This window comes from Colossoma macropomum, unplaced genomic scaffold (genome assembly GCF_904425465.1).
Source record: "Colossoma macropomum unplaced genomic scaffold, Colossoma_macropomum, whole genome shotgun sequence".
Taxonomy (NCBI): domain Eukaryota; kingdom Metazoa; phylum Chordata; class Actinopteri; order Characiformes; family Serrasalmidae; genus Colossoma; species Colossoma macropomum.
This window is the reverse complement of record NW_023494789.1, coordinates 33,847,364-33,862,583: the sequence shown is the minus strand read 5'-3', so window position 1 is coordinate 33,862,583 and position 15,220 is coordinate 33,847,364. Positions and strand designations below refer to the sequence as shown.

At 38.5% G+C, this 15,220-nt stretch overlaps 3 protein-coding genes across 6 annotated transcripts; all 3 read right to left on the bottom strand.

The window, feature by feature from the left end:
- Positions 1 to 17: 17 nt before the first annotated feature.
- Positions 18 to 3,298, bottom strand: LOC118807561 (1-acylglycerol-3-phosphate O-acyltransferase PNPLA3-like). 4 transcript variants are annotated; one of them, XM_036569592.1, is made up of 5 exons: positions 3,048 to 3,298; positions 2,486 to 2,807; positions 1,214 to 1,346; positions 931 to 1,053; positions 18 to 735 (listed from the first exon to the last, which is right to left on the bottom strand). In XM_036569592.1, exons 2-5 carry the CDS (start codon positions 2,751 to 2,753, stop codon positions 330 to 332), a joined length of 930 nt encoding a protein of 309 aa, XP_036425485.1. In that variant the 5' UTR covers positions 2,754 to 2,807; positions 3,048 to 3,298; the 3' UTR covers positions 18 to 329. The 4 variants fall into 4 exon arrangements, with proteins under 4 accessions (XP_036425485.1, XP_036425484.1, XP_036425486.1 ...); XM_036569591.1 differs by having other exon boundaries at positions 2,486 to 3,297; XM_036569593.1 differs by having other exon boundaries at positions 18 to 542; positions 2,486 to 3,288.
- Positions 3,299 to 4,436: 1,138 nt separating this feature from the next.
- Positions 4,437 to 6,900, bottom strand: rplp2 (ribosomal protein, large P2). The gene is made up of 5 exons (XM_036571074.1): positions 6,771 to 6,900; positions 5,150 to 5,273; positions 4,963 to 5,011; positions 4,756 to 4,863; positions 4,437 to 4,560 (listed from the first exon to the last, which is right to left on the bottom strand). The coding sequence occupies exons 2-5, from the start codon at positions 5,270 to 5,272 to the stop codon at positions 4,484 to 4,486; spliced, it is 357 nt and encodes a 118-aa protein (XP_036426967.1). The 5' UTR covers position 5,273; positions 6,771 to 6,900; the 3' UTR covers positions 4,437 to 4,483.
- A 3,360-nt stretch (positions 6,901 to 10,260) lies between these two features.
- On the bottom strand, positions 10,261 to 12,297 carry rps26l (ribosomal protein S26, like). Its single transcript, XM_036571073.1, has 4 exons — positions 12,220 to 12,297; positions 11,009 to 11,186; positions 10,642 to 10,772; positions 10,261 to 10,354 (listed from the first exon to the last, which is right to left on the bottom strand). Exons 1-4 carry the CDS (start codon positions 12,220 to 12,222, stop codon positions 10,319 to 10,321), a joined length of 348 nt encoding a protein of 115 aa, XP_036426966.1. The 5' UTR covers positions 12,223 to 12,297; the 3' UTR covers positions 10,261 to 10,318.
- Between the last annotated feature and the right edge of the window lie 2,923 nt (positions 12,298 to 15,220).

Here is a 15,220-nt window from a genome sequence, read left to right as displayed (position 1 = left end):
AAGATCATCAATAAATATATTTTTGAAAATATTTATTTCATTTCTTTCTATGACATATTTGAAATCAGATTCTACATCTGATAATGTCAAGCACTTTACATTTTGTAATAATGAATGTATTGTAATAAAGAATTTCAGAACCAGCCAAAAACTGACTAAAGGAAATGATTTATCTTCATACCAGCTGATTATCAGGTCACCTTCAGAAAGATAATCATAACCAGTGCTTGGGCTGTCCTTAGGTATATTAGGTAACATGGGTGAGGCAGGATTTCTACATAATTAACACCATCATTGCCACTCTGCAGCCTGCGGTTTCCTATACTGGCCTACTTGGAGCTCAGTGGCTTGCGGAAGGTTCTCTCACATGGCAGATTTGCTTGAGAATAGCAGTCAACTTCTAGTTCTAAGTTGAGGAAGAAGTCAAAGGATGCAGGTTTGGGGCTCTCAATGTAGGAGCAGTTGACGGTGGACAACTGGAGGCAGACAGAGCACTGTTGTGAGTGGAGGGACTGCGTCTGCTTGTCAGGCTGTAATTGCTCCTTCGAAGTGAAGGCCAAGATGCACCATGGTACAAAGTGCAATGCAAGACAGAGGAGATGAAGAGGGTTTAAAAGAAGTGCAGGCAAATGAGGAAAGCACGCAGCAGACACGGAGGGTAAAGGTGGCACACACAATGCAGATGAACAAAGTATAGGTGGAAACAGAAAAACCGGCGAAGGCGAAAGTGGGAATCTGAAAAATGCAAGGATAACATCTAAGGAGAAATGATAGGACTGAAAAAAACATCTTGAAGCTATTATTCAGATTGGTCTAGCAGTTGAATTCTAGAAAAAACAATCAGAAACTTGGTCTCCTTAGCTGGGGAAAGCACACTGATATAGTGACTGTGCATGTGACTAACATTTACAGTACTGTCACAGGACTTACCTGCTCGACAGGTGTCTTTTCAAGTGGAGCATGGAAAAAACAGACAACCGTCTCATAGTCCACATCATATCTGTCAACATTCTCACAGCCTTTTGAAGAATCTGCCTCATCCAGCACACCAACCTATTTAGTGCTCACATACAAAAGCATTATTTAAAGCCTATGTTCTGTTGCTAAAGGGCTTTTTTCTTTGTAGCATCTGAGGTTATTGCAATCCTGTTAACATTCTCTCACAACATATTGGCAAGGTTTACGTAATAGAATGTTTGTCTTGAATTCTAACCTGTAGCAGAGTGTGACAATCGCAGTGGCAGGTAAAGTGTAGGGCAGAAACAAGTAGGACATCAGGCGGCAGGGCAAAAAGTTGTTGTGGAAAGTCCAGATGCCATACTGGCCTGCCAGGTTACAGAGCAAGGCTAGAAATTGGAAAAACAACACAACTGCAAAGCTTTAAGGGCCCATATAGAAAATCAAATTTTTGACTTTTTTTTTCAAATAAAAGACTTTGATGACATACATAAACATTGTTTTAAAACATACCATTCATTTGCCAGTTCATAGAGTTTATATGTGGAAAATAAGCTGCAAAAACAGCCAGTTTTGAATTTACTGTTTTGTGATTTCACAAAAAACAATGCATTTACATACCCTTACAGAAAAGTCACATATACTTCACATGTGAAGTGTCTAAAAACTGCATGTGTTTACAAGTAAACTTCAACTTAAGTGGTAAATGTAGCTAACATGGAATTAGCATCGTGCAAACTACATGCCCAAATCATCACACACATGCCTTAAATTTGAACAAGTCAACTAAGAGGCAAACTTCAGACCCCAAACATTTTTGCTGATTAACTACATTTGGGGTAAGGGGTACAATTGTGTACATTAGATTTTTGGCTTAACTATCACTTTCAGTGATGTGGTTTTGTGCACAACTACATATGACAACTCATTAATTTTTTAAGACTATGAGTGTGTTCAAGTGAAAATGATCATATTTTTTAATTTGTCCTATGTGGCACAGTCATTTAGTAGAACTGGATACATACCTAGTCTAATTACATGTTTTGTTTATGAGAGAAAATAATGGGAACAAGCTTAAATGTGATATTTTTCTGCAAATTGTAGTGCAATTTCATTTTATTTATTATTTTATTCAGTTTAATAATAATAATAAGTACAAAATATGCCGTAACTTTTACACAGGCCATTCTATATTTATTTTTATTTTTTCCCAGACATATTAAATTCAGTGAATAAACATTAACTGAGCATTAAAATATACAGAAGTGTGTTCTCTGTAGAGGATCTGTACTTATTTTCACTTAGAAAATCAACAAAACGTCATTTGACTCGACTGCAAATGAATGTGAGCAACTGAAGGACAAAAGTTTTGCAACTGCCCACTGGCATGACACACTACACCATTATAGTGAAGTATGTGCTCCAGAGCTGCAGATACACATCAAAGTAAAACACTAAACAAGATGAGATTCAAATATATGATTTCAATCAACATGGTGGTTTGTCTGGCTGTGAAAAATAAACCTACCTGCCTTTATCCGCTGCGGCAGGCTGAGATACAAAGACTGCTCCAGTGAGTTCAGGTTCCATGGAAGGTCTTCCAGGCCATGATAGTACTCCTCAAGTAGCTCAGAGACCCTCTCTGCACTTTCTTCACCCACCCCACTATCCTTTTCTTTCTTATCCCTTTCTTTTTTGTTGTTCTCCTGTCCTTGCTCTTTTCCCAAATGTTCTCTCAGGTCAGGCTGGTATACTGTCCCACTGCCCTCAGAGCTTGAACTTTCCAGGCGCTTCATTTCCACTTCACTACACTTCGTAAAGAAGGCAAAGGAAGACCTTTTCAACCTACACTGAGGGGAAACGTTTCCAGGGTTTATTGCCTTTGCTGCTTTGTTTTCTATGAATAATATGTATTTTATTACATAGCAACATTACAGAGTGAATATTTGCACTCAAGAAGAAAAGAAGCTACAGATTTAACACTCACAGGCTGGATCTTCCACACTATTATGGTAAAAGTATGGTACTATGGTAAAAGCCAACACAAATTGAATTCCCACACAAATGAATATATGCTAACAGGTACTTGCCTATAAGCTTTGCTATTAATTCTCTGAAGAAAACGAGAAGTAGAGAAAGAGGAGCTGGTTCCCCATATAATACAGAGCATGAGCAGTATGCTGAGCTTCAGGTTGCTCTGTGGCAGTCAGCAATGACAATGAACTGCCAAAGTATGCTGTGTTACACAGTGGACCTATTTTTGTACATCACAGCATGCCAACCGGTGCTATAATATAGATGACCATTGCTCTTTGAGCTCTAAATTACATGTGTAGATTGTGAGAATTTAACCCATTTAATCCCGCCAAACAGAACTGTGACTATTTTTATTTATTTATTCATGTATTTATTTAGGTATTGCTCGAAAACAGGTGTGTTTTCTACTGAATAGCAAATAGTTTTAAATTACAGGTTGTTTTGATTTCATATTAAAATTTTTACACAGGTGGTATAATTGGTCACATGGCCAATGCCATTTACTTCAGGCACGCACCTGAAAAAGACAGTGTCTTTTTTTGAGTATCAATAAAAGTATAACAAAATTTCAGCGACCGTCTTGGTCAACAGCGAGAGAATATGAGAGAACCTTCAGAGGAACATGAACTGATTGTGTCCCTACTTTTGATTATGTTTATGATACTAAAACAAATATCCGTTACTCATATAAAAACATATTTAGAATGTTGTGTTAAAAACCAATGGGAAAAATAAGAAACTCAAACATATGCAGATCACTGTCTTTAATGTGACCTGCTCACTGGTAAGGCTTTGACAGTGGTTAGACTGTGTTTTTTTTTTTTTGGTTCAGGTACTTGTACTTGCACCTGCACCGCTGTGACAGCAACTATGACTGATGCTAGGAACCACTGATCAGGGCACTATAACCATTGTGGCCCCCATGCATTTGCTCCATCTCCAATGAATGAATGAATGAATGCTTCTGTGGTGCCTTTGTCAAGCCAAATCCTTTCCCCATCAGTTTGACTGAATCTGAACTGATGCCATTGCTAAATCTTTGACTTAGAACTTGCCCAGTGGAGAAGTCTTACGTACAAGGTGGACCAACACAGAAGGCTACACAAAGCTGTTCCTTTAGGCTCTGATAGTCATTTGAGTGTTTTTAATAGATGCCCCTCTCTCCTTCATTTTTAGTGCACATTCTCAGTTATAATCTAAAAGCAATAAACCTATGTTGATCTTAAAAGGAACTGTTAGAGAAATAGTGCATTTTCATGTTTACTGTATGACTATGAATAAACAAATATAGAGCAATTACCCTCTGCTTTATTACTGCACAAATACTACTCACCAAATTAGAGGAATAAGACTTGAAGTTTGCCATAAATGCTAATTTATGTCTTAAAAGTGTCCTTTTGAGTCAAAATGCAAACTGACCATTAATGAAACTCAACGCAAACTTAACACAAATACGTTCCCATTTTTATTGTTTTGAAAAGAAGAAAGATTAATCAAAGAGGCCAAAGCCCATGTCTTCATCTGACTCTTCAGATTCTTCTTTCTTCTCTTCCTTTTTCTCTTCCGCTAGAAGAAAAAGGTAACAGTTCTCATTAGTCAATTTTAATAAGACCCTATTACTGAATACCACTAAACAGTCAATAACAGGTGTTTATAAAAAAAACTAAAAAAGAAAAAAAAAAACAGCCCAATACAATAAGGTTTAGACTTAAGGGCCAGAAACTGACCCAAAATCATGAAAACAGAAAATCAATAGCTTACCTGCAGGTGCTTCCCCAGCTGCTGGAGCCCCACCACCACCTCCACCAGGAGCGGCAGCAGAGACTGCCACAGCACCACCCGCTGGCACGGAGGCTAACTTAGCGAGGCCTACAGAGAGATTACCTTATAATTACCTTATTCAAAGAGACATTGTAAGAAATTCCACTCAATAAGCAACCAAAGGAGCAAAATTAAATGTAAACATACCGGAATTCATGACTTCATTGATGTCTTTGCCATTCAATTCACTGATGACCTGTGGAGATGCACACAACAATACCTTTACTCACCAGCTCTGTATAGCACTAGTAAGAAGAAAAATATGCAGCCCACAAAGAGACAACATTCATAATATGTTTGGGATGCTTTAAATGTAGATGTTTTAAACAGATACCTTATTAAGACGTTCATCATCGGCCTCAATTCCGACACTCCCCAGGATGTTCTTGATATCCTTGGCGGAGGGGCTGGTGTTTCCACCCAGCACAGCCAAAAGGTAAGCGGCCACGTAACGCATTCTGGAAGGAAAAAAAGCCGGACACCATAAAAATATAAAAATACCAAAATACATGGACAGCTTTTCTGATCTTTCTCAAAAAAGCTCAAATCAATTTAGGTGCCTGAGACATTAATCAGTTATGTTATTAAATAATGGAAAGTTCACACTGAACTTTGTGCTTAACGTGCACAAATTACAATCTCATGGAAAGTTTAATGTTTTTAGACAAGGAAACAAATGTCAATTTTGTGATGGTTATAATACTCGGAAAGAAAAATAATCATTAAAAAGAACTGCTTCAGGGTTTGCATATGCAGTACTGTGCAAAAGATAGATGAGTTTCAAACTATCTTGGCAGTGAGCATTTTCACCTCTAAAATCACTATCATTAGAATAAATACATTAAAATAAATACATTAAAAATTAATTAAATTTTTATTTTTCATTTTTACTGTAACACTATAACTGGTTTGGTTCCTGACTTCTCAGTGCACTTCAAGTATCACACTGATTTGACAAATTTACTTCATCAGCAACCTGAATTAATATCATGAAGTATTGATTAACTGAGCTAGGTACCAGATACTAACTGTAAACACTGGGCTTCCTCAAGAGAGCGTTGAAAAAGGTTACACTACTCTCACACACATAAAAATCACCATTCATGTATTTATTAATTCACTTATTTGTATTTATTCTAATGTTGTCTGTTTAGTCTGTTTTTCTGATCAACATTACTATTCAGATACATGGCTTTTCACATGAATTCCTTAGATGCCCTTGACACTTTTGCATATTACTGTATGCATTACTGTACATGTTTCATTCTTAGAACGTAAACTTCCCCCGATCTTGGGACAGTGTAGTGCACTTTTTGAGGCACCACTATCTCCTTTTTCCCACTGATCACCACCACCCCTCCTCCTAGAGATCCAACTACTAACTTGCGCCTGATCCAAGCAATCGGACATAATAGTAGCAGCGGTGTTATCAGCAGCTAATAGGTTAAATCGGCATTAGAACTTTACTCTGAAGTTAGTGATTTATCGTCCCTTTAAAGAAATCTTTAACCAAGTTAAAAAGTTAAAAAGGAGAAATGTTTGATAATTTGGAGGCTTGTTTCTTCTTGGAAGTTTGTTTTCTCTGCGTAGTTCTGTGTAGGCATATAAGCCTGTGTTGTTTATTTCAGTCCATTTATTCAGACAGCTCGTCTGAACTACACACTAAATACAGCTCTACGACCCCGCGCGCTTATTCAGATCAGGTTCAGGGTTTATATTCCGACAGAGTCACGGTACCGATATTCAGCCGAGAACCAAACAAAATGGAGCGCGGTCTGATCTGGTATGGCGACCACGCTACGAGCTGTCAGCAGGGCTAACGGGTTTCCCTGTGTTACCACACTTCTGGTCAATTTAAACGTTCGTGCTAGCCTATATACCCGTCATATGTACTAACTATTATTAATACACTATCATTTACTAAACTCTGGGGCAGGAATCCGAAAATAACTTACTTTAAGTCTACGAAAGACACGAAACGTCGGTCACGCTGCAATTTCCGGACGGAAGAGAAAGGCCGAGTGAAAATAGTCGCGGTATGACGCAGTATTTAGGGATCTGATTGGGTGTCCAGCGTGCCTCGTCAAAATCGCACACTGTGATTGGACAGTGTCAGAAAACTGTACAAATGAACCTTTTATTCGGACCCTGTAGGTGGCAGCAAAGAGTCATTTTACCTGCATAGGGAGCCTTTTATCTATAGGGAAGGAAAGATCGCCCCCTGCAGTTTGCGTTCAAACCGTAGGTTAAAGATGAACTCCCCAGTTTTTTTTAAAGTTCTGAATAATTCAGTCGTGTGAAGTGGTTCATCACAGAAAACTTACAGACTCAGCTTTCTTTACAGTGGTGGTGATAGGAACCAAAGGTCACGATGTCTACAGCACAAATTTAGCCATTTTATTACTCCCAAAAGCTACGAGTGAAGCTCCACGTGTCTTGTGGGTTTTATTTGTAATGCTGATGATGGTAAAATAGGCATACAATAGGCAGACATTTGACAAAACAAGTTTGTTTGTTTGTTGTTTGTTTGTTTTGGGTTTTGTGTGTGTGTGTGTGGGGGGGGGGTCTAGTTTGCTTTACAATGCCCAGTATGCATTTATGGATTAAAATAAATTGATTAAAATACATTTTACGCCAAATTCTTTTCATAAAACAAAGTGTCAGACATTCAGACATCAGGCAGAATATATCCAACCACTTCATGGAAGCTTTTAGAGGTGGACATCTGGTTCCTGTCACCACCACTATGAACAATTCCGACTCTCTAGAATGGAGCATTTCACATCAAACCATTCTGTACTGTAAAATGATTTTACATCTCAAACATTTAATTACGTAGATTCTTTTTTAAAGTTTGGTTGAGTTCCCCTTTATCAATGAAGTGCAAGTGCTACACATTGCCGTGTTACCTCTATATTCGGTTATATTTCGCTGTTCCAGATGGTTAAACGATGGTAAAAGATGGACTACAAAGTCTGTCACGTGGATGGCGCCACTATCCCCTATTCCACAACGCCGCGCCGCCACTGAACTATGGGTTTTGTAGTTCAATTTTATTTGAGTCATTATGGGTACGCAAAATGATCTGCTATTAAACTGTATTCGTTGCTACTATGCTTGGATGATCGCAGAATGGCTGTTTCAAAAAGAGTCCAGCTTTAAGTGATTGTTAATCCGTTATCAACATTTTCTCTATGGCGACATGAATGGCTATTCAAAATGTTTTGGTCGCATCCAGCAGATGGCGTAGTTCTGCACGTCTTTTTTGCCCACTGGCGCACAACGCCATCCAGATACACAGGATATAAAAACTGGGAGAAGAACATGACATATAAGCACAGGAGTAACAATAGCAATTTATTCGGTTATGACAATAACAACTCAAAACACACATTTCAAGCAACTGTCACAATTTTATCATGAACCAGAGATTAGAAAAATAATAAGCATTACAAAACACCAGCTTGTATGTCTTGTTCATTGGACTAGACAGCGAATTTATACAGCGTCCAAACGGTTATTAGGCCTACAGTTCAAGCAACACCTCCTCCTTGTCTTGCGTGAGCAAATAGGACACAGAGTCCAGCACAAACTCCATAATCTTCCTCCAGTTGGTGATGTACCAAAACTTGTAGGCAGCCTCTGAGAGCACGACCACAACGAAAATGGCGAGGAAAACCAGGAACATCCGATCGAGGTGATGCATCACCTTCTCCTTCAGTGTGCGCTGTTCCCAGGGCAGAGCAGCTCGGGCATCGCTGTACCGACCAAAATACAGCAGCGCCTCCTCCTCACTGTTAAACTCCTGCGCCTCCTCCATCTCCCTCTCCTCCCCGGCTCCATCAGCACCAGCCATCTTAACGAGTGCTCTCCAAAAACAGCTCCTTCAGCGATTACAGGTGCAAGTCAACAAGTGAAATGAGGATTTCTGTTTTGGTTCGTTGTCCTGTTGCTCCTCCTCACCTGCTAGGCCACAAGTGTCTGTTAGCACGTTGAACTTTTCTCTGTGCTGTTCTCCTTCCACTTAAGCCCTATTCTTCACTCGAACAGCACCTTGTTTGAATAATCACAGAAACTAGCTCACTGGCCAGGAACTGAAGGTTGTAGTCTGTCATCATGGTCAGTACTCAGAATGAGCATCTGTCTGCCTGAGAGTGGCGATTAGGAACCGACACCTCTCAAAGAGGATCAGTGGGACTTAGTGACACTCAGCACTTTCAAGGCCTTTATGTAAGTTGTTGGGTTGTAACAGATGGCTGTTCTGATAGACAGCGATGGCCTGCTGATCTGAGGTCAGTAAACGTACAAAACACAGTTGCCCATGAATGTATAAAGAACTTTGGCACCCAGTATGGCTCCAATCCTCAATCTGAAACCTCTATAACCTACACACTCAGCAAAAAGGGTTCTATGTAGTACCAAAAAGGTTGTTCTTTGGGTTGTACCAATAGGAGATTCCTAAGGGCTCTTTACAGAACGACCTACAACAAATTCTCTATCAAACTGAGGAACCCTTTAATGATGCAAAGGGTTTGAGTGTTCATGGTTCTATATAGAACTATTTCCTCTACTAAAGAACACTTGTAGAATCATATTTTAAGAGTGTTAAGCTATAAACAGTATTCCTTATGGAAAACCAGTCTTAGTTTGACAAGACCTTTCATAGGAATAACCTGCATGCTGCCTTCATACCTGTACAACATAGCAAAGTGTTTAAAGGGGAATTCTACAGGTTTTTCAACTTTTCTTCATAATTAAGTCAAAATGTAAACAAAGTCATTCAGAGTGGTTTGATTTGAAATGTGCCACTATAGACTAACTTACAGAATCAGAATTGGTCAGAGCAGTGGTGATAAGAACCAGACATCTGAGGTATTTAATTCCTCTTAAATTTATCTCACAGAAAGCGATTACTACACTAAAGGTTTGCAAATGTGTTGCCCGATGTCTAAAAAAAGTTTTAATATAGTTGTCATGACCCAAAAAATGGGTGGGCAACTCCAGTCTCTGAGGCCCACGTTTCTGCACATTTTGGTGTTTTTTTCTGCTCAAACACACCTGATTCAACTCAGTTAAGTGACAGGTTTAGAAGGTGTTTGAACAGGAACATCAGCAAACTGTGCTGCTCTCCATTCCCCACTGTTGTCAGATGAAAAAAAACTCTGGTCCTGGATGAGCACTTAGTCCACTATGCTTTGTGAAGCCCATCATGCTAAGGTTTTCATGCTAAGATTTTTATAATAAATAAATATAATTAAAAAATGAACTATACTTTTGTACCCACTCTCCTCTTTTAAATAATTTTAGCAACGGTGTAAGAATGCTTTACTTTAAGAAAAAATACAGAAAACTTAAAAAATACCATGCAAATTCATGATACCACACGCACGACCATCCTGTATGTTACTCAAAAAGCATCTTCATAAAACACTACACATACCACAATTTCTTAAAGTGAGATTTTATTTCTCTGTACATAAATGTACAGTTCATGACCAATTCTTCACATAGGCTTAGGAGGAGCTCTGGGAGCAGCACCCTGTAGTAAAATAAAAGGGGGATAAAAAGAATGGATCAGAATAAAAATCATACAAAGACAAGCAGTTTTATATTACTGTCAGACTTTTCATTACATGTTAAAATAAATGTACCTGTGAAGATACTTACAGTGAAATTGCTAAGGCTCTGCTGTGTTGATGCAATTCTTTAACTATATTCCTTTCAGATACAACTACACTATGCTGGTGTGTTAAATTCCAATGCAGTTTTAAACTGTATGTCCACCAAAAGCATGTGAAGGCTTGAGGCAATAAAATGCACACTTACACTGGGCCTGAAGCGTGGAGGTGGTGTGCGGTCCTTCCGTGCCTCGCGAGAACGGTTCCTCACCACTTTACTGTGGATGGCGCAGCTCACGCAATAATGTAGCTTAACGTAGAGCTTGGGCAACACATAGGCTATAAAAGGGAATGCGAGAAGAAAATTCGCAGTAAGACATCAAATAACTGACAGACACAGCAAAATAAGGTGTATTAAACAAAGTCCCTTAGTGGATTCAGTGTGAAAACTCAATATTCAGTCCTTCATTCATCAACAAAATAAGACTTGCTGTCCATATCACCCAATCTGGTCTACCACTAATAACTCAGGCAAAAAGCAATGGAAACTGCCAAATTGTACAGGTTTAACTTACAGTCAAATACACTAGCCTCCGAGATGTCCCTCACAGCTGCAGCCTCAACGATGTTCCTAATGACAAATTTCTTGATGGCCTTGTCTTTGGGCACACACCGAGCACAGTTGGTGCAGCGGATGGGCTGGACATGTCCACAGCCCTTCTTGGCACGTCCGTTGTTCCTTCTCTTCTTAGTCTGACATAAAAAAACACAAATTTAATGTAGATCAGTAAGGCAAAAGTTAAAAATAGAGCAGTGACCAACAATTAACATGAACAGTTAAAACCTTGGCACTCTGGCAAATCAGGAATGTGCTATAGTTAAAGACTGGCCTGCATTTCTTTGAACAACAGAACTTAGTTTTGTTGGATTATATTAATATATTAATTCATCAAAACACTCACAGAAACACTCATCTAAAACTGTGACTAATCAAGATGTGCCTATCAAAAACTACAGTGATTGATGTGCTCATCTGCATATTACAGGCTTCTGCAATGTCAGTATTGAAAATGCCCATATTGAAAGAATTTACAAATGACACAACCTGTCCTATGTATTTTAAAAATATAAAATAACTTCTAAACATAGAAATAATGGGACATCAACAAATGCCTTAATAACAACACTGTGCTTACACAGTGAACAAGCAGTGTCGGTGCCTGACAAACGGATATGCACTTTACTAAGACAAGGGAATAAATGCTTTCAATTACGTCCAACGCGAGGGCTCAGATGTCGGCTTTTGTACGTTCATGTTAACTCAGACACGCCGCTTTGTAAGATAGAATCCCTTTAACTACGGACTGAGCTAACGCTAACATCGCTAGCTTCTCCGTCTCAGATTAGCCAACCGCTACCGTATCGCTATCCTTAACGGCAGCCAAATATACAAATAAAACGCTTATGGGCAAAAACATTAACAATAAAAGCGCCCTATAACTGGTGGAATATGATAGCTGGTGGAATATTTATTCATTTCCTAGTAAAACTGCGGACGGAGCGCGGCCTGCTGCGGTTCGCCTGAGGGGGAGCCGCATGGTTGTTAGCCAACCACTCAATTTTTCATTCTATAACCGAATAAACCAGTCGTTACTCCTGACACGGGGCTGCCCAACACATTACCACAATGAAATGCTTTATGGACGTTTACTCTGCTTCACTTAAAACCGAAATATAGTACAATAAAGTACATTCGTGTTCATAGCCGACACGTTTCGGCACTCACCATGTTGAACAGGAGGCAGGAAAGAGGACCGGAAGAGGCAGAGCAGGGCCGGAGTAACGTTCTTCCTCCGCCAAAAACAAAAAAGAAAAAAGTCGCTGAGAAAGGTTTTATAATCAGGAAAATATATTTATATTATAAATTTATATAAATATTTATATTAATGTGTGTATTTATTTGCGTTTGCTTTTGGAATTTGAACAGTAGCTGTTAATGTCTAAAAATGAGTCAGTTTATCGCGGAGGGATATTCTGTGTCGTGCAAATCACAGCACACTGTAAAGGCCCCAAGTAATAATAATAATAATAATAATAATAATAATAATACAGTGTAAATTATTGCCAGGATGTCACATTATATAAGACTATTTTTCCACTATAATAATAGTGTATTTATCATTTTATAAAATACTATATTCATCATTCAAGCATTTGTAAGTCTGGAAAAAAAAGAATTAAAAGTTTTTTCAATTTGTAAAAGTAAAGCAAATTAGTAGCCAGCAATTGACTGTAAATTTACGGTAAATTGCTGGCTACTGATTTGCATTACTTTTACAGTTCTTATAGTAAAAATTACAGTGTTTTAACTTTAGCTTATTACTGTAAGCGTAGCGAGGTGGGACATCAAATAAGAAAGTAGTGGATAAGAGTTTGTCACTAATTAGTAATTGTGTGCTTCTTTAATGATGACAGTGCAGGACATTTTGAATGAAGGGATTTAATCAACTGTAGTAACCTAAACTCACACCCAGTGATCAGTGGGTCAGGAATGTAGGTAACACTGCTAAGGGACTGTGGAATGGATTTCAGTGTTAGTTTATGGACACACAGCACTGTCTACCTGCATTCAGCAGTTTTATTTTCCCATTCGATAGCATTGTATGAACTTAGTAATAAATATATTTTTAAAAAGTTTCTTCTCCTGAGATTTCATTCTTCTGAAGTTCCAGGAAATGCACTACTGTGTTAGACTTTCAGTACAGCGTTTGGTGTTTATCAAGTGATGTGTAGTCCCAGTCAGAGCTGGGGGATACCACTGAATTTGTCTTCAGTCTGATACTAAGTGCAGAGGTATAAATTAGATTTTTGGCTCAACAGTTTCTTTAAAGACCCAGGGAACCTAAATCTGTGTTTTCTTTCTGATTAGGTTAATCTTGTTCCTGCAGGCAAACAAACATGTACTAAGTATACCCTCTGAATAATGTTCCAATGACCAATAAGTGACCGATAAATTTCACCATATTTTTCTCCTCTTGGTGTTAACTGGGCAGTCCTAATGTTGGGTAATGCTTCCATGAGCATTTCCTTACCAATCACACATAGCTGACCACTCTTGCCCCACCCACATAAAACATTTTCAGACTCAGAGAAACTTAGCGAGCTAAAGCTAGCCTCGCAGAACCATAAGCTAAGCTAGACCACTTTGTCTGTAGCTGCCCATCATCCGTTTACCCATATATAAACATTGATTGTTTGTTTGTTCCTTATATCTTTTGTTTTTTATTCAAGCTTTGCTGGATGTTCAATACAACATTCAAGTTTAGTAACATACAAACATTTTTAATGTTTTACTCTGGGTCTTTAAGGTTTTCCAGTTTAACCTATTCTCTCAGTTTTGCCATGAAAGTTTAAAGTTTAACATCAAATTGCAAATAATTAATATGATATATGTAACAGAAAATTAGTCACCATATATTGCATGTGACACCTCTGAAATCAGTTTTAATTTATAACTGATAAGAATTAGAAATGTATTGTCTATTTCATTTTAATTAACTGACCAGTTTGTTTTTTCTTTTTTTTCTGAAATGGGATGTTTCTCATCCCTGATTTGTGAAATGTAGTAACCTGTATCTCTTGCAACTAAAAAACTAAAAAACACAAAATGTATGTAAGTTAATACATGTACAGTCCTGTGAAAAAGTATTTGCCCCCACCCAATTTCTCCTATTTTTGCTAATTTGTCACATTTAAATGTTTCAGATCAGCCAACTGACTTTGATATAAGATAAAGACGACATAAACGCAAAATGCAGCTTTTAAATGATCACTCCATTTATTGAAGATAAAGATTTATTCAAAACCTATATCACCCATGTGAAAAGGTAATTTTACCTAATAACTGGTTGTGCCACACTTGGCAGTAACAACTGCAATCAAACGTTTGCAATGAGTAATAACTTGCGATGAGTCTTTCACATTGCTGTGCAGGAAATCTGGCGCACTCTGTTTTGCAGAATTGTTTTATTTCGGCTACATTGGAGGGTTATCGAGCAAGAACTCACCGTTTAAGGTCTTGTCACAACATCTTAATGGAATTCAAGTCAGGACTTTGACTTGGCCACTCCAGAACCTTAATTATGTTTCTGTTTAGCCATTCAGAAGTGGACTTGCTTGTGTGCTTCCTGTTGTCCTGCTGCATAACCCAACTGCGCTTGAGCTTTAGATCACAAACTGATGGGCAAACATTCTCCTTAAGGATTTTCTGATAGACAGCAGAAATTATGGTTACATGAATTATGACAAATTATTCAGGCCCTGCTGAAGCAAAGCGGCCCCAGACCATCACAATACCACCACCGTGTATGACTGTTGGTATGATTTTCTTATGGTGGAATGTAGTTTTAGCTTTATGCCTGATGTAATGGGACACACGTCTTCCAAAAAGTTCCACCTTTGGCTCATCAGTCCACAGAATATTATCCCGAAAGTCTAGGGGTCATTTAGATATAATGGATGCTCCTGGGAAGGGTCACCACTATTCCAGGTTTTCTCCATTTGTGGATGACGGCTCTCAGTGTGGTGCGCTGGAGTCTCAGAACTTTAGCAATGGCTTTGTAACCCTTTCCAGACAGGTAGATTTCAGTGATTTTGTTTTGCATCTGTATTTGAATCTTTTCAGAACGTGGCATCATGTGTTGCTTTTTTGAGATGTTTTAGCTTCACATTGCCAGACAGGTTCTATTTAAATCACGTTTACAGGTCTGGCAGCAATCATGCCTGGG